This window comes from Corvus cornix, chromosome 2, assembly GCF_000738735.6.
Source record: "Corvus cornix cornix isolate S_Up_H32 chromosome 2, ASM73873v5, whole genome shotgun sequence".
Lineage (NCBI taxonomy): Eukaryota > Metazoa > Chordata > Aves > Passeriformes > Corvidae > Corvus > Corvus cornix.
The window spans coordinates 151,956,743-151,976,286 of NC_046333.1; the positions used below are offsets into that span (position 1 = coordinate 151,956,743).

The 19,544-nt window shown below is 42.0% G+C and overlaps 1 protein-coding gene across 5 annotated transcripts in view; it reads right to left on the reverse strand.

Moving 5' to 3' along the window:
- The window catches only part of TSNARE1 (t-SNARE domain containing 1), a 461,757-nt gene that overhangs the window by 161,426 nt on the left and 280,787 nt on the right, over positions 1-19,544 (reverse strand). For all 5 annotated transcript variants that reach the window (XM_039549499.1, XM_039549497.1, XM_039549498.1 and 2 more), the window contains exon 11: positions 14,482-14,564. In XM_039549499.1, coding sequence (XP_039405433.1) covers positions 14,482-14,564 — 83 coding nt within the window. The remainder of the gene's footprint in view (positions 1-14,481; positions 14,565-19,544) is intronic.

The window sequence follows — 19,544 nt, forward strand, 5'->3', positions numbered from 1 at the left end:
ACTCTTTGGACCCCTTCTGCTGAGCTAGTAGGGTCTGCTCTGACCCTTGGACCTGTTTGCAAGCAGAGGGTATTGTTCCATCAAGAGGGGATTACTTCAGTGGCCATACCATTGTTTTCTAGTTGTTCAGTAACTAAGACTTGGTATTTCAAAAGTGGCTTTCATTTCGATGTTGCCTGTAGTTTTCATATTCCCAAAATCTTTTGTCAGGCAATCATATCCACCAGGCCTTCCTGTTTCATCTTCCCCAACATCAGGTCCCATGTAGCATGTGGCAGTGACCATTCCCAGCGGAGTGTCTGGATGCTGTCCTCTTTCTGCATGGGAGATGTCCCTGCTTGTTGCAGGAGGTTGGATTAGATGATGTTTAAAGGTCACTTTCAACCCAAACCATTCTGTGTTTCTCTTTCATAATTTAATCATGAGGACATAACCAGGCCTTGGATTCACAGGACAGCCCCCGGCCTTATTTTATTCAGCAGCGGGGATATATTCCCTCCTGAATTCTACCATCACATTCATTTTCCCTCTTGCTATAAATCCTCCTTATTTCCAGCCCTGATGCTAATCAAACATAACCAGAACTCAGAATTCCAACAGCTTGTTAAAGTGAAATGTGGTGATTATCTGTTACCCTTAAAGGAGGATACAGTGCCAGCCCAGCTCCCACAAATGTCAAATCAATGATTGTGTGGCTCAGCTGCCTCATCCAAAGGACTACTGAGGACACACACCATGATTGTATTGACTGCAATTCTGTGGAAATAATTTGAAGAACAAATCTGGGACACCTGGAAGCCATGTAGAAAATACTTGGATAAAGTGATTTACGGGATTCAATGGCTTTAAGATGAAGTAGGATAGATGTAGATTAGGTATTAGGAAGAAATTCTTCCCTGTGAGGGTGGTGAGGCCCTGGCACAGGTTGCCCAGAGAAGCTGTGGCTGCCCCTGGATCCCTGGAAGTGTCCAAGGCCAGGCTGGATGGGGCTTGGAGCAACCTGGGATAGTGGAAGGTGTCCCTGTCCATGGCAGGGGTTTGGAACTGGATGATTTTTAAGGTCCCTTGCAACCAAAGCCATCCTGTGATTCTAGGACTTGTCCCCAAAAGCCAGTCTAAGCAACAGAAGAAGGTGACAGAAGATGCTGAGTCTCATCACCTTTGTCAAACTAAATCAGCGATTTTGGTCCCTAAAGCAGTTTCCAAACACATTTCTTTGGAGGGGAGAAGGCAGGCGAGGAGGAGAGGATGGGAATGAAAATCAAAGAATGATTCACAACTGCAGCATTTTCTGATTAGATAACGACGGTTTGTGATACAATATGAACATGTCCTGTTTACACTGGACCTTGCAGCGTGATCTGACAGGCAACAGTAAAAGCAATTATACAAACACCACTCCTGAAATATGTTTCACTAGATACTGCTACAGATATCCAGTGCTAGAGACTCTAAAATCTCCCCAGAAAGTATTTCAATCTCCTTATCATTATACAGCTTTTCTTAATATCAACCCTGATTCTTCCTTGCTGCAGCTTAAGTCCATTACTTCTTGTTCTTCCCAACTGTAATAAACAAAAAAACAGTGATTGTTCTTTTCCTCTTTGAAGCAGACTTTTATGTACCAAGAGACCTTTATCTTCAACTCTATCTTTTAGCTAAAGCAACTCTTTCTGTAATCTCTCCTCTGCAGCCTGGCTTGGCAGCTCTTGGATCACTCCTGCTGCTTTCCCATGCCCTCAGTACCTGCCCCATGCCTCAAAGTGAGTGACCAGCACCAGACAGAAGATTAAAGTGGCCTATTCTAATGTAATGAAGACTCACACAAAAGCCACATTAGGATTAATTAATTTAATAGAGAATTAAATTAATTAAAGCTGCATTAAAGTCAAATTAATTAGAGAATTTGTTTTTGAGGAAACTAAAGCTTATGTTCTCAACCCAGGCATAATAAACTGCCCTGAAATGGGATCTCTCCAACTCAGTGTGGCTCACTCCCACCTAAACACAAACATCTGGGTATGAGATGCCCTGTGGGAACTGGCACATCCACACGGACCTGGGGGATATGGCACAGGCCATGTCTGAGGCTGTAACAGACCCCAATCACTGATCCCATCTTTCAGTGGCCATATCAAACCAAAATGCTTCCTAGATCTCTAGTGAGGATGTAGGGTACCTGGGCAGCACAGCCAGTGATGAATTCCTAATTTGGATACACCCAAAGTCAGTTGAGGTGGATCCCACCTCATGCATCAGCTGAGCTGTAATGAATTCCATGTTCATGTTCGTTGCTTGTGGCAAAGAGAAGCAGCACTTAGATTTTCTTCTGCTTGAGATTTAAGGAAGCCATGCTGACAGTCACCAAAAATAAGGTTTAATTGTTTCTTCACTAGTTTCAGATCTATTTAAATCTTGTCTGGATGGGGAGAAACATGGCTTAGTATTACCAAGATTACAACCTCTCAAACTAGATCAAGATTAGCATCCCTATGAATCCTTATACTCCTCAATATTCAATAATAAACCCTTTCAAAGACACATCTGGGAAGAGTCAGGGAAAGGTTGGAGACTGTGAGTAGAATTTAAGATTTCTCTGCTTAGAAAAAAGTAAACTTACCTGCATGCTCATGAATTCTACCCAGTCCTATTAAATCAGCAAATGTGATCTGTATAGTGGATAAAGCTCTATTCTCCTTCCATTCATTTGCCTTTGACATCAGTGAAAGCCTGAAGTTACAGATTATTCCCTTTTCTTTAAACTCTTAACCAAAAAAAAAGTGTTTCAGGAAGAGGGTAATATCCACTGGGATGGACTCTAAAGAGGAAAGATAAATACGAATAGAGTTTATTTTACTTTTTATATGTTTCAGGTCTATGTAAGAAAAATGTCTTCTACAGTAAAAATAACTGATGCAAGAATTGTTTCTTGTAAATGGACAGCATTGATGTCTGTAAAAAGGAAGAATGATACATTGTGGCTCACTAGGCAGAAAAGGAACACTATGAAGAATATACCCAAACCCACTAAAAATGGATCAAATGCAGCACTTACCATGACATAAAAATCATAATGAATTTTTGACCCACCATGTAAATTGTTTTTCCTAGAGTCATCTTAAAAAAAAGTAGTAATGAAGTTGTGCTTTATGAAGAGGAGCCAGTTCCTGTAGATGTTTCCTAGTCTCCTAAATTCATTCCACAGAAAACCTTAATCCCTTAATTCCCCAGTATGGAATATAGGAATGACTGAATCTTGTCAAAGGCTTGAGCTGCCAATCCTGAACTCATAACAGGGTGTGATGTAGAAAAAAATTAAGGGACATCAGAGTTGGCCATACAAAAGCAAGCTGTGGCCCAGCAGTTCCTCCTCTCCTATGAATCTTCCAAAGAAGGACAACCCTCATGTGATAGAATTGTAGAAAATATTTCTCTGAAGGCCAGGAAGTCAAGTGTTCCATTGTCTAAGGAAATCCTTTCTCCTCACAAAGAGAGATATGCAATGACTCTTTCAAAGTGAAATGAAATCCCAAATTGTCCCACCCCATGCAGAACTCCTTGCTTTTCATTCCACATTTCAAAATGTTTTCAAGAGCTTTGCATGTTGCTGAAGTCAGATTTAGAAGGACTATAATTGACTCTCTTTTCTCCTCTTGAGCACAAGTTGAACGTAACAATTCCCATTCTCCACTTCTGATAGCGCCAGGCCATGACCCGAGAGCTCTGCTACAAAGGTGTCCTACCAAGCCTGTGATTTCTTTCAGGAATATGGAAAAGACCTTTGATTAAAGTGCTTCCAGGCTTTGTCAAAATGGAAATAAAAGCAATTTCATTTTCTGTAACTTTTTTCTCCTTACATATCATTTTCCCTTCATGATCAATACAGTTATTAAAGCACAACAGGGGAATAAGCATTTACTTTCTCAGCTACTTCCTGACGGTTGGAGATGCCCCAGGTTCTCTGCAACATTTAAACACAGCTGGCACAGGTGACATGTGATTTGGGGAGGAACAACAGCCTGCCATAGCAGAAGCCAGAAAGGCAGCAGGATTCCCGACTCAGCACAAAAGGATACTAAATATTAGTTTTTAGGCAAAAAAGTCAAACTCTCTCTGTCCAGCAAAGTTCTTTTTTTGAAGGTACTTGTCTATCGGCATGAAAGCAAAATGTTCACCTCCCAGGCACTGTTCATCACAGACACTGAGGTACAATGTCCAAGAGAATCAGGATGAGCAAACTTCAAGAGGCATGGGAAAGAAAGCTCAGCCTGTCTTCTTCCAGCTGCCTAAATTTTAACTACCAAGTCTGATGAGATGATGCAATACTGACTGCAGGTCCCTGAACTGTCCCTATGGAAAGATGAACTGTTAAACTGGTGCTCATCAAGTAAATCAAGTTAAAAATCAAGACACAGAAATCGGAATATAAATCCCCACAGTACAATGAAATTATTAGTTTCACTGTGGCTCTGAAAATCAGTGTAGCATCTTTAGAATTACCCAATGGTTTTGGGTTGGGAGGGACTTCAAAGATCATCTCATTCCAAACCCCCCACCACAGGCAGGGATACCTTCCACTATCCTGGGTTGCTCCAAACCCCATCCAACCTGGCCTTGAACACTTCCAGGGATGGGACAGGCACAACTTCTCTGGGTGATATGTGCCAGGGCCTTCACTCTCATAGAGAAGAATTTCATCCTTATATCTAATCTAAATTAACCCTTTGTCAGTTTAAAGCCATCGCCCCTTGTCCTGCCACTCCAGGCCCTTGTTAAAATTCCCTCTCCAGGTTTCCTGTCCATTCCCTTTTGGCACTGGAAGGGGCTCTAAGGTCTCCCCAGAGCCTTCTCTTCTCCAGGCTGGACACCCCCAGCTCTCCCAGCCTGGCTTCAGAGCAGAGGAGCTCCAACCCTCTGAGCATCTTTGTGGCCTCCTCTGACTCACTGACACTTTAGTGACATTACATGAAATACTTGAGGAATGGTGGCACTGCCTGGACAGTGTTGCTGTGCCAGAAAGGAAAACTGAGCAGGAGAACACTGCTGCCTGCATGTGCAGATTTTCAGCAGAGGTTTCCAGTGTGAACACTGACTAGGCTTGACCATTTTGCAGCTTGATGAGATGTGACAAGCTCACAGCCCAGTGCAATAACACTTCAGGCTACACAGCTGGGGCTCAAGGATACTTAAATTCTGTTCCTCATTTTCATGGATCCCAGTTAGGTATACATCTCCAGGGATAATATTCCTAACTCCTTGGTATCCCCAGCCCATTTAGAGGTAAGTTTAATACAATTTCTCAAAGCTTTGACCTTTGAGCAGGGCAATTTATTATATGTGCTGCCACTGGGCACAAAGATGAGTCTAAGTGTGGTTTTCCAGTCAGTAACCAAGGATTTCCATTCACTCCTCTGTTAAATGAGGCCATTAAGAGAAATGTAACTCACTAGTTTATGCTGCTGCTAGCTAGGGAAAATTGCTTTTTAATCTCTGACCCCTCAAAATGAAATTGTACCCTGGAAAGAGATTCTGTTAAACAAATGAATTAGAAAAACAAAAGGACAGCCTGTGATTTCCTTCTGTCTCTGAATTGTCAGAGATCAGACTTTTTCAGAGCTTTCAAACAGAAAATTCTTGCCTTTGAAATACTGAATGCAGGCCACCACCAGCAGTGTAACTGGTATTCTTAAATCTTGACTTGGAACAGTCCCAGTGCTGCATTCCACCAAGGTGAACAGCCAGTAAAATCTGTGTTCTACCTACTCATCTTCTCACCAGAGAAAGACAGATTGATAACCAGTAGCTCACCACTAAATGTGCTCTCAAGTCTTTCATATCACACAGAATCAAAGAATGATTTGGGTTGGAAGGAACCATAAAAATCATCCAGTTCCAACCCTCTGCCATGGGCAAGGACACCTTCCACTTTCCCAGGTTGCTCCAAGCCCCATCCAACCTGGCCTTGGACACTTCCAGGGATGGGGCAGCCACAGCTTCTCTGGGCAACCTGTGCCAGGGCCTCACCACCCTCACAGGGAAGAATTTCTCCCTAATATCCAATCTAAACATTCCATCTTTCAGCTTAAAGCCATTCCCCATTATCTTATCACTCTGTGCCCTTGGAAAAGTTCCTCTCCAGATTTGCTGTATTCCCCTCCAGGTACCTCAAAGGCTACAGTCAGTTCACCCTGGAGCCTTCTCTTCTCCAGGCTGAACAATCTTAATTCCTCACAGGAGAGGTGCTTCATCCCTCAAAGTATGTTCATTTCCTCCTCTGGATTCCTTCCCTTCTCCACCTGTGCCCCTTCCACTTCTTCCTTGAATGGTTTGTGCTTAAATGAAAAATGAGCTCACAGGGGATAATTTTTTTTTCTCCCAAAAATTTCACAGTTGGTGTTTTATAATAAAGGAAAAAAAAAAAGACTAAGCTACTACCTGGATCAGGCATCTCTCCCTTTTGGATGGTACAAATGATGAGATGTTCTGCTGTGATTAAAAATGGCCTGAAAGATTTTACCTTTACACACAGGAACACCCAAGTTCATGACATCCAAAAGCTCTAAACAACCCCTTTCTTAATAAATATTTGATCACACAGATCCATTATTTACAGAAAACAAAGAGAGGTTTAAATAAATTTTGTGGCTCAGACCTTGCTGAGGTTAAGTTGCTGCATTCACACAGTTCATTTATCACACGGACTGGCGCTGACTTGAACACCACTTCCCACGGAAAGCAGCTGTTTTGTAAATGGCTGCATTAAAGTACAGTAAAAAAGCAGGCACAGACAGAAGCTGCTTCAAAATAAAGCACTCTTAAATCTGAAAACTTAGCCTGCCCTTCATAGGGAGCCAGTGAGCAAGGAAAAAAGGAGGCAGAAGTTTTATACCAGCCAACTGCTGTTGGTGAAAGGTCTGGAGCACAAGTCTGGTGAGGAGCAGCTGAGGGAGCTGGGGGGGCTCAGCCTGGAGAAAAGGAGGCTCAGGGGTGACCTCATTGCTCTCTGCAACTCCCTGAAAGGAAGGGGTAGCCAGGTGGGGGTCAGTCTCTTCTCCCAGGTAAAAAGTGGTTAAGGGGAAATGGCCTCAAATTGTGCCAGGGGATGTTTAGATTGGATATTAGGAGAAATAATTCTTTACTGAAGGGGTTGTTAACCACTGGAACAGGCTGCCCAGGGAACTCGTTGAGTGGCCATCCCTGGAGGCATTTAAAAAACATCAAGATGTGTCACTTAGGGAAATGGTTTAATGGTGGACCTGGCAGTGCTGGGTTAATGGTTGGACTGGATAATCTTAGTGGTCTTGTCCAATCTAAATGATTTTATGATTCAATTTAATTTTAGAAAGCACTGCCCCAGACAGATCTGCTTTCTGCCCAGACCACGCTGCCAAGACAGATGGAGCCTGAAGGAAGGGGCAGCCCTGCAGCAGCAAGGACTTGCTTCAAGGCTCTGTAGCAATACAGACCATGTTCAGGGCACATCTGACAGGAAATACAGGCAAACATCCTCATGTGGGAGGTTTTGAGCAACCAGCAGATTACTGGGATCATTATAAGGGAATGTTTTGAGGCAGCAGTGTTGCTGGCAGCCATGCTTCAGCAGGGGAGGACTGGGAGGTTGCAACTGGCAGCAAAAATGAAAAAAATACGGCTTAATGGGAGAGGGAAGGGGTGGAATTTAAACAAGTGCTATGGGGGAGAAACTGCTTTGAAGTTGAAGAAATTCAATCTGAGTAGGAAGCCCAGGCAGGGGTTCCTGAACTGAACTGGTGTGAATGTGTTGCTGTGGACTGAGAGACAGAAAGTAGAGAGGGTCTGCAAATTGGTTTGAGAGATTCAAGCAATTTGTGTAGGACTTCTTTTCCTAACTGGAGTTCATGGTACAGAACCATGAAGACTCTGGAGGGCGGCAAAGTTTCCTTCTTCTTCTGAAGAGGAGGATTAAGGCTCAGTCGTGTAATTAAAAAGTCACTTCAGTAACAGCTTTTGCTTGGAGACCTTACAGAGCCCTGGGTTCCTACTGCAGCTTTAATTCAGCTTCCCATCACTTTCACAAGCAGGAACTGCCAGGAGAAAGAATAGCTCTGTAATCCCCCAAATGAAACTTCCAAGTGCTAATTATCCAGAGGAGCTGCAAACTCAGCCACGCTCACCACGGTGACAGACATGGACAAACAGCAACACGAGGCTGATTGTTTACCTTGCATCTTAGAGTTTGCAGTAGAGTGACATAACATCTCTGTCACAAATCTGTTGTATGAGCACACAGCCTTTTCTTGTCCTGGGAGATCACAGAATCACAGAATTATGGAGTCATTTAAGTTGGAAAAGACCTCTAAGCCCATTGAATCCAACCCTTGACTGCCCACCACCTTGTCATCTAAGTGCCAGCTCCAGTCATTTCTTGAACATCTTGAGAGATGGTGATTCCATTACGTCCCTGGAGAGCCCGTTCCAATATTTGACAACACTTTCCATGCAGAAATTCTCCTTCAGCCACTTCTCATTGTCATGGGTTAGCATAGCTACGGAAGTGATTCTCTTGCAAAGAGGTGCTTGCAGCTTCCTCTATGACCTGACAGAACCTATCAACTGGCTAGTTTGAATATTGACAATTTTTTAAGCCACTTAAAAAAGCTTGACACACCTCTGTGATCCACATTTAAGAATGGACAAACCCTGGGAAAGCTCTCTCTTGCTTCCGGCCTTGGGACAGGTACCTGGGCTCGGCCCGTGCGGCCCAGCGGGGCCGGGCCACAGCCATCCTGGAGCTGTGTGGTCCTGTTCCACCCGTGGCCCCTCCACAGCCCTGTTACGTGCAGACAGCGTGGCCTGGCTTCCCCCTCTCCAGTGCGGCTGAAGATTCAGCTGAGGCTGCCCTGCTGTCCAGCAAAGATGATGTGACCAACAGCGATAAGAGAACTCCAGCTGCAAGGCCCGGGTGAGATTAACCCTTTTAGTGCTCTAAGTTCCCTCCAGAACAGATGAAGCCTGCAGACATCAATCCTCTCCCAAGTCTGAGGAAGAGGGAAGGTGAAGAAAACACCATAGAGACACCAAAGCCAGTAAAGAAGGAACAGCTTAAACCCTGAGGGAGGAGAAAGAGGAGATGCTTAGAAGCTGAAATTCTGTTGTAAAGCTATGGTGATGGACTATGATATATCAGAATACCCATTGTAATTTCATTAAAGCATTGGGGGTGGAGCATTCAAACTGTACTTGTGAGCAAAAGTACCTGTGCTGAAACAAGCAAATGCTGAATTAGCTGTGATTTGAAGAGATGTTTGAACAGGGAGAGATAGAAGTGATGAGGACTCTTGCTCCAAATTGGAAGGAGAAGACCTCTGTTCCTAGAGATGCTCCCAGAGATAGTCCTAGAGATGAAGATGATGAGAACCCTTTTTCTCCCAGGGAAGGGGGAGGGCCTCTATTCCTAGAGATGAAGATGCTTCCAGAGATGGGTGAAGAGAACCTTTGTTTCTGAACAGCTCAGCCTTAAAATTGTACCCCAGTAGCTCAAGACCGGACGCTCGAAAGCAGCTGTGGGGAAAGCTGTAAGTCAGGGGAAGGGACTCTCACATGAAAGCAGAGAACCAACCCAGGCAGCTGTCTCGTTGTGATACTGAAGCCATGAGAGAACTTCTTGTGGAGATGTCTCCATAGCATGAGCAAGAGAGACTCCTCTCCCTAAGTGAACTGGAAAAGGTTATTATAGAAGTGGTAAACTGACTGAAAATCTCAAAGGTTGTCTTTTTACATTGTCAGTGGGAGAAGGGAGAAAGGGGGGGGGGGAAGTGAAGTGTTCTGAAGGTGTGGTCTGACTTTTTTCCTTTCTTTTAGGTCTGTTAATAAACTTCTTCATATTCTTTTAAGTTTTGTGCCTGCTTTGCTTTCTCCTAATTCTTACCTCACAGAAGGTAAATAAGTAAGTAATGAGTATTTTGGACCAAAACCACTCCATCATCCAGACCCTTCCCCAGTTCTGTTACCCTTCTCTGGACATGCTTCAGCACCTCAATGTCTTTCTTGAAGTGACAGGAGCAAATTAAGCAGCTCGCTTGCATCAAGATAATCCAACCATGCTGGTCCCCTGTGGCTTTGCAGCTACTGGATGACTGCTGCACATGTCAGGGTGCAATCCCATCATATCATGGTGCCAGTTGGCTGTTAATTATAAAACTAAGGTTAAAATTATTTAATGGCAGCAAAAGACAAGGTCTTAGGGCATATCCATTGTGAAGAGGAGGAGATGATCTTCATTGTCACAATATTTATAAGTAACAAGTGCTTTGAGGGGCTACCATGCCAGAAAATTTCAAAGACTCTGAGAAGGTGATTTTTGAAACTCAAGTTTTCTTTTGCTGTTAAAATACCAATGAGTTATTTGTGTGAAAGTTGAAGACACTCCCTTATCAGTGGTCCCCAGGCGATAAGATCTCTGCAAATATCACAGACTTATGAGGCTTTTTTTCCTTAGAGCTCCAGCCTTCAAAGTGCCCCTCTGTGTACCCATGAAAGCCAGACCCAGGAATTGCTTCTTTACTGGAAAAAAACCCCATTGTTCTTAGACTACACAAGTGGGTCACTGAACTGCTGTTTGCTTTTGCAGTACCAGTGCATCCAAATTAGCTTGACTTCCACAGAGGATACAGGGAAGGAAAGTAACCAGCATTAATCAGAGCAACACAAGCAGCTCTTCTAAAACAAATTAGCTTCAGCAGTCAGCACACAGAGTCCTTCAGTCAGTGAGGCCAAGCTGAACTTAGGCCAAACTTTGCATAAGAAAAGAGCAACTGGTTTAATGTGTACCCATGGAGTCTGCATTGGTTTCTTTTTCTTCCTCTCAATCCATCTCAATCCATCTGCAGGAACCTCTGAGCAAACTGAGCAAAGTAAAAAGCCATCCCTTTAGTATGATGTCCAGCCCACCTAAAATAAGCTCAGCGGCAGGTTGAGTGTCTAGATATTCCCTTTTTTCCAATAAAGAGACAGGTGATAGGCATGGGATTAAATTTCCATTGAAATATTTGTGTTATAATTGATATAATCTGAATTTAATGGACAAAGGAGAGAACAGACCTGTCATGAAAGGCAGCCATCAGACCTACCTATGTCAGGCATCTCCTGTGAGATGAGACAAGATGTGCTGAAAGCAATTTCTTCTGAATCATGGAAAGGAGGTTTAGACACTTAAACACACTTCACCACCAAACACACTCATATTTGGTCCGATAAATCCGTCTCTTCCAGAAAGCAGTTTGACCCAAGCTAAAATTGGTGTTTTGAGATAGGTGGGATGAATAATTTTCTCTGGGGGCAGGGACAAGGAAATTTCAAGATGCAAATCTGGGCCATTGTTATTAATGGCCAGAGTCATCATTCCTGCTTGAGACCCAAGAGAAATGAGACCCTCACCAAAAAGAAAGGCATTGAAAAATGACCAGTGCAGGAGATAATTTCTACTGGCTTCTCCCTACCAGATTTGTTCACCTCAGCCATTTTTCAAACTCAAATTTTCCAGGGAAAGTAGAATAAAAAAGTAAAATTGTCACATTTCTGTCACCAACAGGGAAAAAGGCCTCTATTCCTCTCCTTCTTGTATCAATATTCAACTCTTACTGCTTTCATCTGCATTTTGACCCTGTGTGTTCCCACAGATAACGCAGTGGCCTAGCTTAACTGCTACCTGTACTAAAAGTAAGTTTAAGCACAAACAATTATTTTGCAATTATAATTTAAAATGAAAGGAAAAAAATGTGCCAGTATATATATATAAATCTTTATTCCAAAGCTCTGACAGCTCCCACTAAATCTTTTAGAGTTTAGATGGGGCACATGAGAATTCGCTTCAAGTAATAAAACACTGCTGTTAGCACACACATCTCAAGAGGAAGGAGCACCTTACCAAATTTAAAATGCAGACAAAGGAGCCCTGCACGAAGATATTTACTTTTTTTTTAACATTTCTATAATTTCAGGGAACCTAAATGCTTCATTTTGTAGTAGCTAAGGAAAAACTATTTACTGGTGCTTTGTTATGTTAATGTGCAGGTTGGGACTGGTTCTCCAGGTTGTATTGTTGAAGTGACTGCATGGATTGCTTGCAAACATTGTATTAAATAACCAGCCACTTAATCATTATTCCTGAGAGAAATCCCTCCATTAAGTTCCACAGAAGGTCTTAAACTTGAATGTTTCAGCAGTGTTGACATTTCTGATTTCTCAATTTATGTATACATTTGTTGACAGACTAATAAAAAACCTACACAGACTAATAAAAATACTGCATACACACACACACACACGTTTATATACATATAAACAGTAATAAATAACCAATGTTTGTAAGCCAGTCTGCGTTTACAGGATAATCACACTGTAACATAAGTAACAAGCAAATATACTCATGAATTAGCAGTTTAACAAAAAGAGGAAAACTGCTCAGTAAGATTTAAGAAACAGCCTGTGCCTCTGATCCCTGAGCAGCACAGATGAGCACAGGCTTAATTTAGAGTGTGTAAAGCTCTGGCAGGTCCCTTAAAAGCAGTTCACCCATAGGGCCATCTGGCTGATCACTCTCCCAAACCCATCCCAGATATTTCCAAAGCAGCCAAAACCAGGCAAACCACCCAGGAAGGGTGACCTGTACTCACACTGCATTATCCATATGTATGCAAGGGGCATCAACATTCCTCCCGACAGCAGCCCTGAGGGCTGTGGGATCAGGGCCCTTGCTGTCACACCATGGGGACAGTGTCCCTTCGGGTGTAAGATGAGCAGATATCATGGCACACAACACATGAGGCATCACATGCAATTTGACCAGCCCCAGGCCAGCAGTGAAAGTGACAAAAATGCTGCCTCATTTTCCGGTCACATCCCAGGGAACCTCATGAAAGAGGTGACAGAGGGCGAGCCATTTTTACATGTGTTTGTCTGGTGATCCACACCCAGTAGGGTACAGGAGAGTTCCCTGTGCTCCACAGGAGATCTGGATTGCATATTTTCGTTAGCAGATGAAGTTTTCTCAGTGATATTTGTCTATATGGGCTCATTTCAAGCGCAAGAGAGACTCTGTTTTCTCATGTACACCAATCAGTTTATATTTATGCCCTTAGCAGGGGTTGCCTTGCTAAAACTGGCTATATCTTTATCCTGATGAACATATTTGAGGTAAAAATGGCCTCCTGTCTGGGCAGACTATTTCAGCAGTTCCTGCTGGCTGAAGAAAGCAGATCCTTTAGACTGTACTGCATTCATTTTCTGCCTGACTCCTCTTTGACCTTTTTAGCCAAAGTCATCATTAACTCATTTGCAGCTTTGCAATCAGCTTTACAGTCAGGTCAAGTATTAAATTCATTCCAGTTTCATTTTAGACTTCATGTGGTATGTAACAAGTTATTTTCAAAGTGAATGCAGGATTACATGCAGGGTGACAAACATAATCTTGAATAAATATACATTAAAAACCAAGATTTTGTTGTAGACCACGCTTATTTTCTGCAATATCAAAGTTCTACAAAACTCATTACCCAAAACTGGGACAATATGGTTCACCAGAAAATGAGCTATAGATAATTTTCAAATCACATCACTCCATTACATCAGAGTAAAACAAACACCTGTGAGTCTCACTCCCTTGGTCTGGAGGTTTGCCCCAGAGCTTCAGAGTCCATTGTGCCCAAGGACCAACTAAAAGGCACTATGTGCTCTCTTGGAGCTCCGCCACATTTTGTCAAAACTCCAGGCACACGAAAATAACCAATTTATGCTTGAGGAAAAAAGAAAACTAGCAGGTTTTTTTTTCTGTCAGTCATAATGCAATTGATAACAAGTTTTTCTTTGTTCATTCCCCCACCCCCGTTCATCCCTGGAAAGTACTAACAATTACCACTGAAGAGTTATTTCTGCACAAGCTGTTTTCAAAATGATTAATGTTTCTCTGTGTGTATGTGTGTGTGTGTGTTTTATTCTTGCTCCAATGAAGAAAAAAAACCCAATTCATAAAAAAATCCCTCAAACTGCTGTTGAAAAGTGCTGAACACCAACACCACCACAGCCATTATTCACCAACCACATCATATTGTTTGACAACTCAAGTTCTTTTCCTAAAGTACTGTTGCCTGATTATAGGGAAACACACCAAACAAAGCACATATAAATGATGTGCTTTTTATGGTGTCTTTCCAAGAACAAAAGTAGCTAATTGTTGACTTTCCTACTGGGAAATGTCTGTTTAATATGCAGATCTCTTAATGACTGCTCTAAAGCAAATTGTCTGTGCTACGGTAATTTAATCATATATATATACATATATATATATATATATATATAAAAGTTTAGCTCCTACTTGGAATATGCTTTATCGTCTTTCCAGGTAGCACAAATCCATGTGCCCAGTGGTTCACAGCTGCCAGGTGTTTTGTTTATTGCAAATACTATTACTGAAAGCATTTGTAGGGTTTTTATAGTCCCACTTACTTGGTGCTGACTTGCTTTTGCCAACTGCTCGTTGGCTGATTCTACGTTAGAAGAAGAGGTCTCAATGTTGGCTTCAATGCTATCTGCAAATTAAAAGAATAGAAGATAATTACAGGGTGCAAACCAAAACCAAAGGCTTTACAGCAACAGCAATTCAGCAAATTACTCATGGGCATAAAGAGAGGAGCAGCCCCTTGTTTGTGACCTGTAGTTCTGCAGGGAAGTAGGACCAACACCCATTTTGATGAACATCCAACCCATCAGTCAGAGGCAGGATGACTGACAGCTCTCCATGGGTTCTGTGACAGGATGGAGGTTACCTCTCATCCCATTCCCACTGAAATCGACGGGAAGAGTGACAGGGAATTCAACGAAAAGCAGCTCAAGACTGATAAATTTACTAGATTAAATTATAGAAGGGACATGACACCTGAAATTATCTCGTTATTAGAGTTCAGGGATAAGATTCATTCCGGTCCATGTGGGTTATTGACCATGCCCGGGTATCTGTTCTTGATCAAATCATCTCAGACAATATCACAGAGAACAAATCCATGGTGTGCAATTCCTCCCACTCTCCAGGAGTTGATCAGATTAAACAAACCACAGGCCAAACTCCTGGACCACATTTCCAAGCTGCAGTGGAGCGGCAACTTGGCTCAGATTGAGGCAAATTGATGGAATCTAAAATTAAGCAAGGAAAATCTCACCCTAAATTGGTTTGTCTGGCACTGGGGGAAGCCTGGAGGAACCACAAGGAATCAAAATGAGACTGGAAAAGAAAGATTATCAGCTACACATCAGAACTGGAAGGTCCCCACTTCCACCAAAAACAAGTATTAACTTTGACTCTTGACTATGCTTAGAAAGCAAGACACCTATGGTATAAAACCTGCATTAAAAGGGTTTGTTTTTCCAGCAGAAATCTTGGAAATCTTGACCAGTTTGTCCCCCAAGAGATGTGCAGCCAATAATTTCTGGCCACAGTGGAAGAGGAGGTGCTCTTGGTCTGTTTCCAGGAGCATTTGAACACAAAATACACCACACAGTGCATGAACATGATCAGGAGAACTCAACCACAGGTAGAAATTGGAGAATAATGTTCCAGGGATTTCTCAAATCCTTAATAAAACCAATGGAAATTCTTCAATTAATAGTATTGGGGGTTGGATTAAGACATGCCACAAAAGATTCAAGTAATTTATTCTTTGGTTCTAAAGGAAAGAACAGGAATTAATCTTGCCACTTCTGTGGTGGACAAAGAAATGAGAGTTTGCAGATAATTTGTGGAAAGTGATTGCATTCAGGTTTTGCCATTTTTAAATGGAACTGTGTTAAAGTCTGTTAATGTAATTATGCACTTAAAATAATTTTTTAAAAAAGCAAAGAAAAGCAAAAAAAAAAATAACCAAAAATCCACAATCAAAGGAGAAGAAGAGCAAAACCCCAAGGGCCTAATCAATGTAACAGAACTTGCTCGTGTATAAAGTTTCTTGGGATCTTAGTGCAGACACCTTTCACTGCTCAACATCTCTTAAAGGCTGACTGGCCTCAGAAAATTAATCATTTAGGCAGAGAGGAGCTACAGAGGAGAAATGTATTAAATATATCCTTCTAAAACAAGAGTAATCTGTCTGTGCTTCTCCTGGGGAAGAAGGAAATCATAGAAGCTCCTTAATTTAGCTCCCTTAAAAGGCCCTCTGGAGGAACCCAGCTCTTTCCGCTGCCTGCAGGGAGGCCTGAGGAGATTTGCCATCGTTAGATAAAATTAAACACTGTGCACACCCCCTCAGCGCTCCATGGAATGGGAGAACCATACCTTAGGCACTCTTTTTGCAAACAGCATCCAGGTTTTCCCCAGAACAGGCTTTCCCAAGTAAGGATGTGTGCTACCTGTCCTGTATGAGTCGAAGGATGTTACAGAGGGAGGTTGGGCCCTGGTGGAACTGTTTCTGCTCACTCATTCTCCCAGTGGGCGAATACCAGCCTTGGAATAAGTAAACCTCCCATTTAAATTCTATTTTTTGAAGCAACTTGTAATCCTGAGGCACAGGGGAAAACTAAAACAAACGAAAAAAAACCACCAAACCAGCTCTAAAGCTTTAAAATAATGAGACATTAATATGTAAAGCAATTTAACTAGAGATTTCTGATGATTAACACAGGAAAGCAAGGAGAGGAAAGAGAATTTGGCTCAAATCACAAAAAAAATAAGCAATAAGTCAATATGTTACTAAGTCAATGATGAATATGTCACTGACAGGCATTTCAGTGAATGTTTGCTGAACTAGTGGTGGTTCAGGACTCACCTTGGCCACTTTCAGGCTCCTTGCCAAGGTACCTCGCTTGGGGATAGAGAGATAAGGGTGGTAGCATCCTCAGTAGGCTGAAAAAACCTGCAGGAGGGATCTGCCTTTTCCTTTCCTTTTGGCTTTGTGATGAAGGGACAGTGACTTTGTTCCCAAACAGATGAGATAACCCAGCCCTGGGTCTGGAATTTCTCAAAGAAGCTGAATCCCGTAACAACTTTCTGCCCTCAGACTCTGATGACAAATTTATTGTACAACTTGAAAACAAAAATCCTAAGGGGATGAGATCAACATTTTGGTAAACTGAGGGACAGGCCTGCACCAAAGCACATGGTGTTTGCAACCAAATACATCAGAGAATTAGGAAAATATTTATAATTTTGCATCTAAAACACAATCTTGCAATAGGAGTTGTGAAGGTGACAGAGCTAGCCAGGTTTTAGATTCAATTTTTTATGATTTTATGACACATTTATCACACGGAGATGAAAATAATGATGACCCCAAGAGGTAGCTTTCAACTATCCAGCTATTTATCTGGGTCCTGAGATCAAGCCCTTCTAATGACCAACAGGAATTTTATATGGGAAAATACTGGAATGACAGTGGCTGGAGTGGGGGTTCTGCCCTAATCTTTCAGGGAATCACTCATATGACCTGAATTTTTAAAGCAGCAACAATGGATTGGTTTCACAAGGCAGAATTTCAGCTGAACCACTTTAAAGAAAGGAAAGTGAGCTTGTGAATGAGAATTTTTAAATGCTCCCACTTGGCAGTAACCAAAATGGGCCCCTTCAGGTTTTCATAGTATGGTTTTATTTCTAGCACTTTAATAAGCTTAACCCTCTTTTATCGCTACAACTTCTGGCTAAAAATAATCAATACAGCATACTGAGAGGCACAATAAAAAGAAGAAGGGGGGAAAAAAGGGAGTATTTTGGTAATACATAAAGGTTTCTTTCCTAATTAAAAGCCAAGTTTGGAGGGAAATTGCTTTCAGCGTGAAAATGAATTTTGCCCATTCGAATTTCCATGTACTTGGAAAGTTTTAAGCGAGTGTCATTCCACGAACAAAAGACCCTCAGGCGTAGTGCAGACAGAACTGTGGATGTTAAAGGGAAGGAAAACTATGACAATTCTTCCAGAGCAAAGTTTAAAATGGCTCAGGGTTAGTAATTTGCAAACTTCAATGTAAACATTGAGTTATAAATCCTGCACACGAGAGGATTTATAAAATAATTGTGCTCATATGTTAAACTCAGGCTAAATGGGTCACACTGGCTTAGATTGGTGCAAGAAAATACAATTTTCAGCTCTGTGACTCATCAGGAGCTGTGGTTATTGCTTCCAAAAAAAGGCAGATAGAACCTACCTTCCTATCTGATTGCAGCAGATCTCTAATTCTTCCACACAACAACACATCACAACCCTCAGAGGTAAGGACTGAGGCACTGAACAACCAGTCAGCACCATTTTCCAGGCAGGCCTGGAAAGAGTATTTGAAGAACCCTAAAATGTCATAACCAGCTCTTCCTGTTGGTTTTCTTCAGCCAACAGCCCAAACCCCTTGGTCTGAATGAATAAAAGTGGCTACAGGGCAATGGCTGAACACCAGCATAAATTTACAGCACTTTTTCTCCTGAATGATTTATATTGTCCTTGAAATGCATCTTGGAAATGTCAAGCATCTGCTACATATGGATGTGCTGAAAAATGGTACTGCCCGGCCAGAGGTTTGCCATGCCTGCCAGAATACCTCTCCCAGGGATTTAAAATTCAAACATTGTCCTGTGTGTATCTATTGGAAACAACACATCCTGTCAGAGAATAAGGCACCTCCTATCATCTGCTCGGTGCTAAATGGCAGAGTGCAGAAATATTATCACTGTGGCATTTGCAAAGCAATTTACTGCTCTTTCTTACAGAGACAAGTGGCCTCAAATTCCTGATGTTTGCCACAGGAGAAGAGTCAGCACGTGAAGAGCGTCCTGAGGGTGCCTGTTCTGGACTCAGTGACCACTGCACACTCTCAGTTACCCATCCAAGGTGTCCTTAATTCCCATATGATGCTCTCAGATGGCCTGGGATAATCAATCCAAGGCTCTAGCTTTAAACCCACAAAATTTGCACATGTGAGGATTTTATATCATGGCAACAGACCTGATCAAATTTTTTCCCTATTTCCTTCTTTTTCTGATTAAAAAAAGTTATTTTGACAACAGGGTTTTTTTCATGAAGTAATTTATGGGTGTGTCAGATTTTTTTATTCCCCAAATAATCTCTGAAAGCAATTTACAGAGCAAAACAGCTCAAATTGCTTTGAATGGGAAGTTCCAGATATTTTCCTGTAGCACACCCTTTCCTTCCATAGAATCAGAGAATTGTGGAATGGTTTGGATTGGAAGGGACCTTAAAGGTCATCTTGTTTCAACCCCCTGCCAAAGGCAGGGACACCTTCCACTATCCCAGGTTGCTCCAAGCCACATCTAACCTGCCCTTGAACACTTCCAGGGATGGGGAGTCCATAACTTCTCTGGGCAACCTTTTCCTTGTGATTTACACTCAGTACATTTTTTTTTTTTAAATTCTGTAAGACATCCAAGTTAAAGAAAAATAAAATATGTTTCTTTAAATTTGCAAATAAAAAAAAGAAGTAAAGATCAAAATTTTATTTTTTCTGCAAATACATCTAATACATCTCATGAATTGACACAGTTTGGATAAATCCCTTAATTTCATTTGCATGCAACATTT